This window comes from Hyperolius riggenbachi, chromosome 2 (assembly GCF_040937935.1).
Source record: "Hyperolius riggenbachi isolate aHypRig1 chromosome 2, aHypRig1.pri, whole genome shotgun sequence".
NCBI lineage: Eukaryota > Metazoa > Chordata > Amphibia > Anura > Hyperoliidae > Hyperolius > Hyperolius riggenbachi.
Genome location: NC_090647.1, coordinates 295154856 through 295167659, shown reverse-complemented (window position 1 = coordinate 295167659; position 12804 = coordinate 295154856). Strand labels below are relative to the sequence as shown.

At 42.3% G+C, this 12804-nt stretch overlaps 1 protein-coding gene across 2 annotated transcripts in view; it reads right to left on the bottom strand.

Annotated features, from left to right (window-relative positions):
• Positions 1-1441: 1441 nt before the first annotated feature.
• RUNX3 (RUNX family transcription factor 3) overlaps positions 1442-12804 on the bottom strand; it is a 59307-nt gene continuing 47944 nt past the window's right edge. The window contains exon 5 of one of the 2 annotated variants that reach the window (XM_068268959.1): positions 1442-2008. In XM_068268959.1, the coding sequence (XP_068125060.1) occupies positions 1491-2008 (518 nt within the window). In that variant the 3' untranslated portion in view covers positions 1442-1490. The remainder of the gene's footprint in view (positions 2009-12804) is intronic. The other variant, XR_011026263.1, reaches the window with a different exon arrangement.

The window sequence follows — 12804 nt, the reverse complement described above, 5'->3', positions numbered from 1 at the left end:
TTTAGACATGATTGTAAAAAAATAGATTAAAAAATCATAGTATACATTTAAAAAATATATATTTACAGCTTATATGGTTTCTGGGTGCCATTGTTTATACAGTAGAAACATAAGGTAGGTCATTCAACTTTGATCTTTGCTGCAGTCATGTCTCTTTGTTGATTAACAGCCTGTGCATAGGCTGTCATTCACTAGGGAGGCATAGTTCCAGATCACTATTGGCCCAGCACTACTGTATGTCATTACATGTACCACTGCTGCAAACTGAGTTTTCTCTGGGAGAGAGTGGAGAATGAAGAATGGAGAGGAGACTGCAGCTGTTTATACAGCAGTCCTGATCATCACTGACAAGTTTCAGTCTTGTAATTGCATTTCTGTGAAATTAAATTATAAAAATGTGTGTGAATTAGGGCTTTAAATTCAGAATATGGAGGCATTCACAAAGTGATAGGATGGCTTGGCTAACAGGGCTAACTTATAAGTTTTTGTCTACTTCCTGTATTTAGATATAAGAAATAAGTTGTGCAATGCTTTACATATTCCACTGAACAACTTTTAGCACTCACTGCCCCTCAAATAGATTCACAAGCCAATACTCCTGCCACAGACTTAAAACTATTTTTATTTTTATTTAGCAAAGTCACATAACCTACCGCTATATTTTTGTAATGTGGGAGGAAACCAGAACATACTGAAGAAATCAATACATAGAGCAGACCATACAAACACTGAGTGCTTACTGGAAATCCAATCCAGGATTCATGAGCTTGCATGGCAAGAGTGCTATGCACTTATCAACCACACAGTCCATGGTTTGTCCTTCTTGGACAAAGCAAGTATAATAAGGAATACATGTACCTGCTGACATTCTGTGGCAATTTGATTTTTGTTGGTGCTCCTCCTAGCTGCCATGCAAGCATCAATTGCTGGCAATTCATGGAAACAGTGATGCTTCTGACTGGATTTTCCCTGGCTTCTCTCTGTTGTGTGCAGGTCGTGCAGATGGAGGGTCCATTACTTTGCCCCTCTCTCCCCTCTTTGCATTCCCCCCATATGAAATACATGTAACTTGGCTTCTTGGAACAATGTGTTTATAATTTATTGTGCCTTCTGGTGTCCTACTGATTAAGGGTATAACTTGGAGTGTAATTCTATATTTTGTCAAAAAATGAATTGCAAAGTATTCTGGAATAAATGAATGCAATAAGGAAGGAGAGGTCTTAATTTGTGTCTAGTTTTTCAATTGTGGTTCAGGCTTGGCAATTGATGTGGTCATTTTTTGAAGATAACACCTACAAGAAACATTGCAATGTACACATTATACTTATAAAATAACACCTGCATGTACCCTCAACATTTTTTTCTGGTGGAGCCAAAATTATATTAATACATTTAAGGTTTCTTATGATATTGTATGTACCATCAAGTAATTACAACTGTCTTGTAACATATAGGGTTTTATGTTTTGATAGCATTTTTTCTGGCTGGACTCAGTATGGTCTCCAAACAGGCTCATCCATTCTCCCACTGCTGGCCAGACTTGTTGGAGAATTGCTGTGACTTCCATCTGCATCCACTCCATCATTCTGGTTGGCGAGATTATGATTCATCAAGTTATTCCCAGCTGCCACACTAGTGCAAGAAGAAAGCATTCGTGAAGGAGAGCGTTCTCCTGCAACCATGGAGAAATGGTATGATCCAGAAGATGTGCCATAATATAAATGGTAAGGCGATGCATTGGTTTGGAATGGTCCGCTTTGGTTTTGAGATGAACCAGGATATGGTGGAGGAAGATAAGTTGGATGGAAACGTGTGGTGGTTGGCATACCTGTCACACTGATGCCTCCAATTGCAGTTGTTGAGGGAGAAGCAGCATACGAGAATGCAGATGACATGGCCCCAGAATAGTGTACGCGAGCATCTGAGAATCTGGACTCTGTGAGAGATGGCAAAGTAGAAAAGGAGCGGTCAAATGTTCGGGGATCTGAGAAAGGACTTAGATCTGTTGCTGTAATTAAAAAGAATATGTGAAGTTAGATTTCAGAAGTACGTTACCAAATACAACTATGTTTGAATAACATATACTGCAGCTACTGAAGGTAAAAATGTCATAAGTGTGGGACATAAGCAGTGAAATCTTACTACTTGAGTTTCCAGCCCTACACAAATTCCTAATTGGTTATGTAGCCACCTGCTCTTACCTCACTCTTACCTCACTCCTGACATATCATTATTATTATTTTTTATTTATATAGCGCCAACATATTCTGCAGCGCTTTACAAAGCACAATAAGACGAAAAGGGGAACATAGATACAACTAACAAATGTACAGCAGAGTTCCAAGCAGCACAAATATTGTTACAAAGCAGTAAACATTAGGAGGATGACCCTGCCCTTGCGAGCTTACACTCTAATGGGTAGTGCAGGACACACTAGGTTAGGGGGTGGAGGATGGATGAGGCAGTGACCCTTTGCCTCTGATTACAATGTGACAGATAAGGGCTATAGAATGTTATAAGCTTGTCTGAAAAGGTGTGTTTTAAGAGTGCGTTTGAAGATGCCCAGGTTTGGAGCATGATGTACAGGCTGTGGAAGAGAGTTCCAGATAAGGGATGATGCTCGTGTAAAGTCCTGAATGCGAGCATGAGAGGAGGTGATCAGCTTAGAGGCCAGGAGAATTTCTTGGGAGGAGCGAAGGTTGCGGGAGGGACAGTATCTTGAGATTAGTGATGAGATGTATGGAGGGCACAACTCATGGAGGGCTTTGCATGTTAGAGTCAGGAGTTTGAACTGGATCCTCTGGGTAATGGGTAACAAGTGGAGAGAGCGGCACAGTGGGGCTGCATCAGAAGAGCATGTGGAAAGGTGAATGAGGCGGGCTGCTGAATTTAGAAGGGATTGGAGAGGTGCTAGCCTGTTTTTTGGTAGACCACAGAGCAAAGTGTTGCAGTAGTCTAGGCGGGAGATGATTAAGGCATGAACAAGCATTTTGGTGGCCTCTTTTGTGAGGAAGGGATGGATACGGAATATATTTTTGAGCTGGAAATAGCAGGTGGTGGTTAATGAGGCAATGTGAGGTTTAAAAGAGAGCTCTGAGTCAAGTAAGCGGGCCTTAGTGGTTGAGGTTATTGGGGTGTCATCTACAGTTATGGTTGCAATTGGTGGGGGTGTAGATAGCGATGGTGGAAAAATCACAATTTCCGTTTTAGTCATGTTGAGTTTGAGGAAGCGGGAGGACATGAATGCAGAAACGGCACGTAGACAGTCGGGGACTCTAGATAGTAGTGATGACAGATCAGGAGCTGAGAGATAGATTCGGGTGTCATCCGCATAGAGGTGATACTGGAAGCCAAAAGAGTTAATTAGTTGTCCCAGGCCAAGAGTGTAGATTGAGAAAAGAAGTGGCCCAAGAACAGAGCCTTGAGGTACACCAACAGACAGTGGGTGTGGGGAGGAAATGGTTTTAGAGAAGGATACAGTGTAAGAGTGTCCAGAGAGATAAGAGGAGATCCAGGAATGTGCTTGTCCCTTGATTCCTAAAGATGACAGTGTCTGCAGGAGCAGAGCATGATCAACTGTGTCAAAGGCAGAGGAAAGGTCAAGGAGTATTAGAATGGATAACTGGCCTTTGGATTTAGCTACCAGTAGGTCATTACATAATGCATAATACAGTAGGTCAGGACATATGTCTCATAGACTCTTATTAGTACCTAGACCTATGACGCATGTCTAATATATGAAGTGCTCCAGGCCATCAGCTCCAGCATTTCTGACTATTGTTTATAAAATCCATTGGAACTAATTTACCTAGCTAATATTGATGACTTGGTGATCAAAAGTAATACAGGTAGACCCTTAGCTCAATCTCATTAAAACACATTAAAACACATTCACTCTACACAGGCATGTACTCAGTTGCAAGTACACAACTGCTAATTCACTAACTATTGCAGTGGTTCATTATTGTAGTGGTCCATTATTGCCCAGTCATAGAAGAATATTTGTCAGGAATAGGTGCTAAGAAAACTGTAGCAAAATGGAGCTATGGCCTACAGCAACCAATCAGATTTCAGCTTGAAATGAAACAAGGACAACTGCTTTCTGTCAGATCTCTAAACACTGTTGTGGGGCAAATGTACACACACTAGAATCTTCTTGGAGATAACAATGTATGGCTAAGTTCTCTCTAGCAGGGACGGATCTAGACCAAGTTGCGCCTGGGGCAAGGTCAGGTTTTGGCGCCTAAAGGTCAGGTTTTGACAATTGGAATGGCAGTTTAGGCGCCAAAACCTGATCTTTAGGCACCAAAACCTGACCATTAGGCGCTAAAACTGGATGGGGAATGGCAGTTTAGGCGCCTAATGGTCAGGTTTTGGTGCCTAAAGATAAGGTTTTGGCGCCTAAACTGCCATTCCCCATCCAAATTTTGCCGCCTTTTTAAGAACTCAACAAACTGCGCCTGGGGCAAGAGACCCGAAAGCCCCCCCCCCCCCCTAGATCCGTCCCTGCTCTCTAGGACAGCCTTTCTCAACCTTTCTACCCTGGAGGAACCCTGCAAATAACTTTGGGATCTCAAGGAACCCCTGCAAACAATATTATGATCTTGAGGAACCCCTGCATTTATTTTGGAGGAGGCATTGTCTTTAAAAGTATGTGTGGCTGTTTAATTCACTATGCCCTATTACAGTGCCACTCATTATACTGTATCCTGAGTCCTGACCCCCCAATTTAGTGCTTCTTGTTGAAGTACCACCTATTATAATGTGCTCTAGTATACTTCCCCCACAATGGGAAACATTGCCAAGGAACCCCTGCAGAGTACTCAAGGAACCCTGGGTTTCCAGGGAACCCTGGTTGAGAAAGCCTGCTCTAGGATGTGTACAAGGCTTAAAGTCCACCTGATGCTACCTGAAGGGCTTAAAGGGTACCTGAGATGAAATACATCTTAGGTACTATACTTACCTGGGGCTTCCTTAAGCCCCCCTGAGGCTGCTCAATTCCTGCCATCTTCCCGGTGGCTTCTGTCCCCGCAATATAGCCTGAAAGCCTGGCGATGCATGCGCGATGAAGAACGACTCGGCCAGGCTTTTGGGCCATACTGTGGGGGACAGTGAGATGGTGAGGTACTGAACGGCCTAAAGAGGGCTTAAGAAAGCCACAGGTAAGTATAGAGCCCGAGATGTCTTTCATCTCAGGTTCACTTTAACTAAGCCTGCTTCAGGCAAGTGTGTTACAATAGTCCTTCGGTCATACATGAAAGATAGATGAAAAACTGTCAGGAATCATTTGGTAATACCAAACATTTTGTTCATCTGAATTTATTCATGTGCCTAATGAATTAAAGCACTGCAAATGCAAAATATACCGGTAACATGTGGCTATTTAAAGGGAACCTGAAGCGAGTAAAATTATTTAAAATAAACACATGACATAGCTGCAAATGAATATTACATACTAAACTCACTGTCAGTTTCTCTTAGAAGCCCACCATTTTTTCTTAAAGTGATTCCTTCCAGTTCTGACTATATTTTGTCAGAACTGAAATATACCAGTTTCTGTCATTTCTATATCAGCAACTGTCAGTTACAACTGAATGTGCAAGGTAATGTCCATGTTTCTCTATGGCTCAATTCCATTGAATTCCATTGATCACAGTGGACAAATGGGACGCAGGAGAGGAGAAAGAGATTGAGGAGTAGACTACACAGGAGGTAAGTATGACCTGTATATGGTTATTTTGACTTTTTATTTTCAGTTCAGGTTCTCTTTAATGTTGCTAAATCATGGGATAAGATGAAGCTAGCAAAATGTAAAAAAAAAGACATAAAAAGATGTAAAAGGAACTAAGCAAGTTTAGTGAATGAACCCAATTGTCAGCAATTTTGTGATTCTGCAATCATGCATTTGGATATGATAGTGACAACTAGAAATAAAGTATGTAGATATTACCAGTAGTAAACAGTTTAGATCTGGTAAAAGAGGAAATCACAACTACCACAAATACCGCTAATTACTATAGCAATTTTATGGATACATTGATGTAATGTGTCATGTGTACTTTTTCAGATGTGGGCAAGTTTACACAAATCCCCCATTGATAAGCAGGGAATTTCAGCTTCCACCCCATGTAATGGATTAAATGCTCAAACTAAGTGTAGATGTTACATTAATTTGACAGTGAAAAGAGCTTATTTCTTTGCGTGCATCACCATGTCACAGCTAATCTAAAGAATTCACAAGTGGGACACAATGTTAATATAAGGATTTTTACAGCATTTTTTCAGTGTTTTGGAATCAAGTTGTAGGTGGAAGCAGAGGCAAACACAGGATTTTTAAGGGGGGGGGGGATTCCTGAAAGGTCCAGAAGCACTTATGTCCCCGAGTGCTTCCGCAGACAGGTGGCTCCATACTGCCCATGCACAAAAGTGCGCTGGCGTATAACGGAGCTGCTTATCTTTGGAAGTATTTAAGGACACGAGTGTTTCTGAGGGCTTCTGGTAGCAGCAAATTTGAACAGGGGACAGCGCTGGAACAACTCCCCGAGAGAGGAACGGGAGATAGACTTAGTTTGGACAATTCACATAGTGCAAGCGATACCCATATGATGCATCTGCGGAAGATGGCGGCGCTATATAAATACTAAATAATAATAATTTTCCTCACCAGGATTGCACTTTAATTTAGCTTTCCTGTATGACAAGAAGACACAGACACCCAGCACTAGGGAAAGAGGTAAACAAAGGTGAATGAAGGAGGGCTGGTGCACACCAAGAGGTGGGTCAAGTACCTATTCAGTAAGGAGTTCAAGGCAAGACTCCCTAACACTGCAGGGTGGCCTCTTGAGCGCGTCCCAGTGGCTGCAACTCTTGAGCGCTTTGAGTCCCACAGGACAAAAGCGCTATACAAATGTTCGGATTATTATTATTATTATAAGAGGGCTTCTGAGCGTTTTTCAAATCGACAGTGATTTGAAAAGCGCTTGGCTAATGTTACCCTATGAGGGTGCTCCCACAGCAGCATTGTGATTTTTTCAAAATCACTAACACACTGCATGTAGCATTTTTTTGAGCGATTCATTCAGAAATTGTTCTGAAAATCGCTTCACAAAATCACACTCACTAATCACTAGCAATTGCTATTGTGATTTTGACGTGCACTAGCCCAGAGAGAGGAGGAGTGGAGAGAAATTGAGAATAGCCTGAGATGGAGCAGAGAGCTTATCTGTATTGCAGTCCACATCACACAGAGGCTACTTGCCTGTAATAGGACTCATGTCCCTGCTGGTCTCTCACACACGTCAGAAAGCAGCCCTCATGGAGTCTAGGGACTGTCAAAAACTTTTCACCTTGTTTAACACCTTATCAGCACATGCAGTCATTATATCATAGGGGAGAAACCAGACAGATTTTTGCCCACGGACGCTCCAGGCAAGCTCTGCATCATGCTGTATATATCTGTATATATTTACTAGCTTGTCTGCCCTCTAATTGCACTTTTATCAGCTAGCCTTGTGTTTCACATTGCCTTACAACAACAAACCTGAATACACCAGACACCGGACCAGCCCTAAATCACTGAATGAAAGGGGGCCTGGGGGGAGATTGCCCCCCTTCCAGCCAGCACTAGGGGAAGGGGGGAAACAATGGTGAATGTGGAGAGAGTAGGAGTGGAGAGACTGAGATAGAGCAGATAGCTTATCTTTATTACAGTCCCACATCACACAGGCTACTTGCATGTCATGTGTCTCCTGTCCCTGCCAGCCAAATCCAAAAAAGCTTTATTGGCAGGACCAAATACATTTTGCATTGCCAAAGCAAAAACAAAACATTAACAACATGGTGGGGGGAGGATTATGGGAATAGGGGAATGATATAGGTATACCGTCCATAGGGGTGTGGGGGATGTAAGGGATGGTCAGCCTCTCACACAAGCTGCAGGAAGCCCTCCTGGAGTTTAGGGACTGTCAAAAAACTTTTCAACCTATGAAAATACCTTATGTAGCTGTCTACATGCAGTCTTTACAATAGGGATAAAAGAGCTGAGTTTTTCCCACAGACCTTGCAGGAGGCAAGTCTTTGTATATTTACCAGCTTGCCAGCTTTAGCGATTTCAGGTATTTTTTTTTTAAAGGTACAGGAGTCTCCGGGGGGGGGGGGGGGGGGGGGTTCCATACATCCGTAACCCCCGTCTGAATACGCCAGTGGGAAGAAATGATTTTTGTATGAAAAGAAATGGGACACATATTTAAATGATATACACATATTGTGAGGCAATCAAGATTAACACAAAAAATCTTGTTGCTGCTTTACTTTGGAAAACCTGAACCAAGATAAAGTAATTACAAGGAGTAAGGTTAGTTTCAATGCTTTTTTAGAGTTTAAAAAATAGTCAGGGTTAGTGTAAGATTAACACACCCAAGGCAAACCAAAGGAAAAAAAGAAGATACTTACCTATGAAGAGGTCCTGTGTCCTACATCCCACCGTTGCCTTCACTGACCCCCAGAACATATCCGACAAGAGCTTGTTGAATATGTTATAATTTCCATGCTCCCCACAGTGTATGTGTTTTGTGACAGAAAGCAACTACATTAAGGTTCTGATAAAATTAGGCACCTCTGTATTACAAATATAGTTTATTCTTATGTTTACAGAATTTATAATGCCTTTATGTGTATTTGCCATTCTTAAAGAGACTCCGTAACAAAAATTGCATCCTGTTTTTTATCATCCTACAAGTTCCAAAAGCTATTCTAATGTGTTCTGGCTTACTGCAGCACGTTCTACTATCACCATCTCTGTAATAAATCAACTTATCTCTCTCTTGTCAGACTTGTCAGCCTGTGTCTGGAAGGCTGCCAAGTTCTTCAGTGTTGTGGTTCTGTGGTGCATCTCCCCCCTCCAGGCCCCTCTCTGCACACTGCCTGTGTATTATTTAGATTAGGGCAGCTTCTCTCTTCTCTCTTATCTTTTACAAGCTGGATAAATCCTCCTCTGAGCTGTCTGGGCTTTCACATACTGAGGAATTACATACAGGCAGAGCTGTCTGCACTCTGCAGGAAGAAACAGCCTGACACTTCAGTGGAAGATAGCTGCAGGGGGAAAGAAACCCACAAATGATCTCTTGAGATTCAAAAGGAAGGGTGTATACAGCCTGCTTGTGTATGAATGTATTTTCTATGTGTGGACATACTGTACATCAACCTACTTCCTGTTTTGGTGGCCATTTTGTTTGTTTATAAACAAACTTTTTAAAACTGTTTTTAACCACTTTTAATGCGGCGAGGAGCGGCGAAATTGTGACAGAGGGTAATAGGAGATGTCCCCTAACGCACTGGTATGTTTACTTTTGTGCGATTTTAACAATACAGATTCTCTTTAAGCCTGTAGTTCTGGAACATGCACTGTCACAGTTTTCAACCATCTGAAACAGATTTTTTTGTTAGTTGAAGGGCAAGTCAGGAGAAAAAGCTCAGGGACAACGAGCCCAACCTTGTGCAGTAACGTTATGTATAGGATGTCACAAACAGTACATAGGTGGAGTAATACAAAGATGGGTTGCTATTCAGATAACCACTTAACAGCGCATGCAGGGATGTACCGTTCCCGCTTGGTCATTGAGTTCTTGCTCTGGTTGCTGCTCTCAAAAATGAATCTTAGTTGCAAGGCAAAATTCGAAAACCCGCACATAGAGGTATTAAGGTATTAATTATGGAGATAAGACAACACGTGGGGTGCCCCAATAAAAGTTATAAACTGATAAAAGGCAATAGGGGAGCAACGTAAGTATGAGCTTACCGTCAATAATTCCCTGAACATAAAATTCAGACTTTTATTCTGCACAAAATATGAAAACGCGTTTCATGGCTTATATAAACAGTGCAAGGTCAACAAACAGTGCAGGTCAATAAATAGTGCAAGGTTCGTGGAAGTGTAGAGCTCTGAGTGCCACTTCTATGAACCTTGCACTGTTTATTGACCCGAGGAAGTGGCTGCTAGCCGTGAAATGCATTGTCATATTTTGTGCAGAATAGAAGTCTAAATGTTATGTTCTTTAAATTATTGAAGGAAAGTTGATACTTATCTTCCGTCCTTATTGCCTTTTATTGGTTTATACCTTTTATTTGGGCACCTCTCATTTTGTTTTGTCTCCCGATTTTGTTGTTGTATCTTGGACAGACTTATAGCACTTGTTGTGAAATATGTGAATTAAACTTCAATTCTTGCAAAAATCTGTTTCCTAAAATATATAATTGCTGCTGTACTTGAGCCATTGAGTGTTGCCCCCCATTATGGGTTGTCCACTACTTTATTGTCTTGCATGTTAAGAGCATGCTGGATAGAGTGCTGAACTGCACTTTGACTTTGCCAATCAAAATATTTTAAGGCTGTGTTTATTTTTTTCTCAAAATCACACCAGCTGCTTCACCAAGTGAATGAGTGCATTTATCCTTAAGAATTTAGCCATTGTAAGGTTGAGCCCAGGGACCAAAAGCTTCCAAATCTGACCTGATCTATCTACGGAAATGTCAATGTTTTGGAATGGGAAAGCGGCGAGGTGTGGTATGTATATAAATTAGAAGCCATGCAGAGGTCACAACTGCTGATTAGTTGTGTCCGTATTACTGGCTTATAGTGTTAGCTCTTATGCTAACTAACCTATATCAATATTGCCAAATCAGGGACAGTCTCACATAGGATATTCGGTTAATTAGTGATTCAAAGTCTGTAAATGGAGAAAGAAGACTTAAAGGTTGCCTTAGGGCTTCACGTTTATGCAGGTGCAGATAGATCTTTTGGTCCGTTCACAGTAACTGATATCTTGCCTGCATAACATAATTCATTTGGTTTGCATAGAAAAATGTCAGGGTACATATGCTCAGGAGCCTCCTAAGCTTCATGTACTGCAGGAACAATTAATCTTGCATTACTTGAATGGGTGTCTGAGAAGCTGTAGAAATCACAAATATTGGACATGTCTGTATAGGATGCATAAGATGCTGAGCATGGATGGGGATTTGTAGCTGCCACTGCTGCTAATGGCATCTAGTGCAGTTGCTTCTAATGGCACATACTCACGGGCTACAATTGTCGCCGCAACACTCGGCGTGTTGCGGCGACAGGTCGCCCGTGAGTATGAGGTGTTGCATGGGTGCGCACCCCGAACCGTCGCTCGTCGCTGCTGTCGCCAGGCGATTGGCGCGGTCAATCGCCTGGCGACAGTTGCTGGCGCAACTCCGCCGCAACTGTCGCTAGTCCGCGTGAGTATGCGGACTAGCGACAGCAACCTCCATAAAGAACATGGAGCTTCCGGCTGGGGGAGGAGGAACGTCGGCGACAGCTTCCGTCGCACCGCTGGTCCCTCTTCTGCGTGTGTACGCGGAGGGACGTGGTGACGAGCTGTCGCCGGCCTGTCGCGCACACGCTCCCGTATGCTAGCGACAGCCCCAAAAAGTTGCCTGTGAGTATGGGCCATTACTATGCCACTCCAGCAGCAACCTGGAGCTCCAAAGATTATTACTATAGCAGCAAGAATCTGTTTTTCAGTAACATCAGCAGTGGCAGGCATGCTGCTGTATGATGATACAAAGGAGGAGATGTAGGATAACACTAGCAGCCCCTCATATAAGGCAATAGTCATTTCTGTTCGATGAACAATCCAGTCAAAATGATCGAATTGTATACCTGATTTTATGTTTTTAAGAAAGTCTTGTACACACATTAAAATACTATTCAGGGTCGTAACTAGACTTTACAGGGCCTCCCTGCAAAAATGATAGCATGGGGCTCCCTTTGTACACAAACCCCACAGATTGGGAGCTGGCGAATGGCAGCAGAGAGTGTTCTGCTGTGAAGCAGCCTCTAGAAGCAAGAAACAATTACACACGCTGCTGCACACAGTTTTCCTGAGTGAATGGGGAGGTTTCTTTGATAATTGGCTGCACTTGCGGTTGGGGAGAGGGAGGTGGAGGGGACCCCAAAGCCTCTGGCCCCTCTGCGATGGCAGGGTTCCCAGGGGTGATTGCTACGCTCATGATACCATTTCTTAAACCAGTCAGTTTTGATTAGTTTGGGTGATAGTTTCATAGTTGAACAGGTGCTTCCTAACTTTAGTAGTCGACCTGGCTTTGGGAAAAGAATTTCTATTACTGATTGCTTTTGTATCTCTCCAGCAATAGAAGAACTCCTGCTCCCTACAAAGCACAGTCCTTGCTGCTGGACTGGACACAGCAGCATGCATGTTAGTACTAAGATTGTTGTTCTATTTGAGGTTCGGGCATAGCTTTAGTTTAGACCATCAGAAATGTATAATTTTATGTAAGTGGATCCCAGATAGGATTGATCTGCCATGATCATATGTGCACTGCAGATCCATAATGTGGGTGAACTTTTCCCTCAGAAAGTGAACTGGTAAAGGGAGCCCTGAAACACCTACTAACTAACTTCCAAAATAGTTCATTTCTATCACCCACATGTTCTGCCCCAATAGGAAATCATATTAATCTATAAAAAGGAAAAGATGTACCGTAAATATGATGTAGTACACTCACAACACCATCTACTTGCATTGCCACTAGTATTTTCTGAGACTGAGAGCAGGGGCTCTTGCAAGTCTATGGCCAGTGTTATTTTTATAACACCTTAGTGAGTGCAAAGCTAGTTTACTTTGTCTAATCAAATATTGGTCTGAGTAGCAATTTCACAACTGAGAAAATGATTATTGCTGACTGTAACCATCTGATAAAACAAGTCAAATAACATTGACTTTACTGAATTATTCAATGGATCCTGTGCAAGTGGAAAGC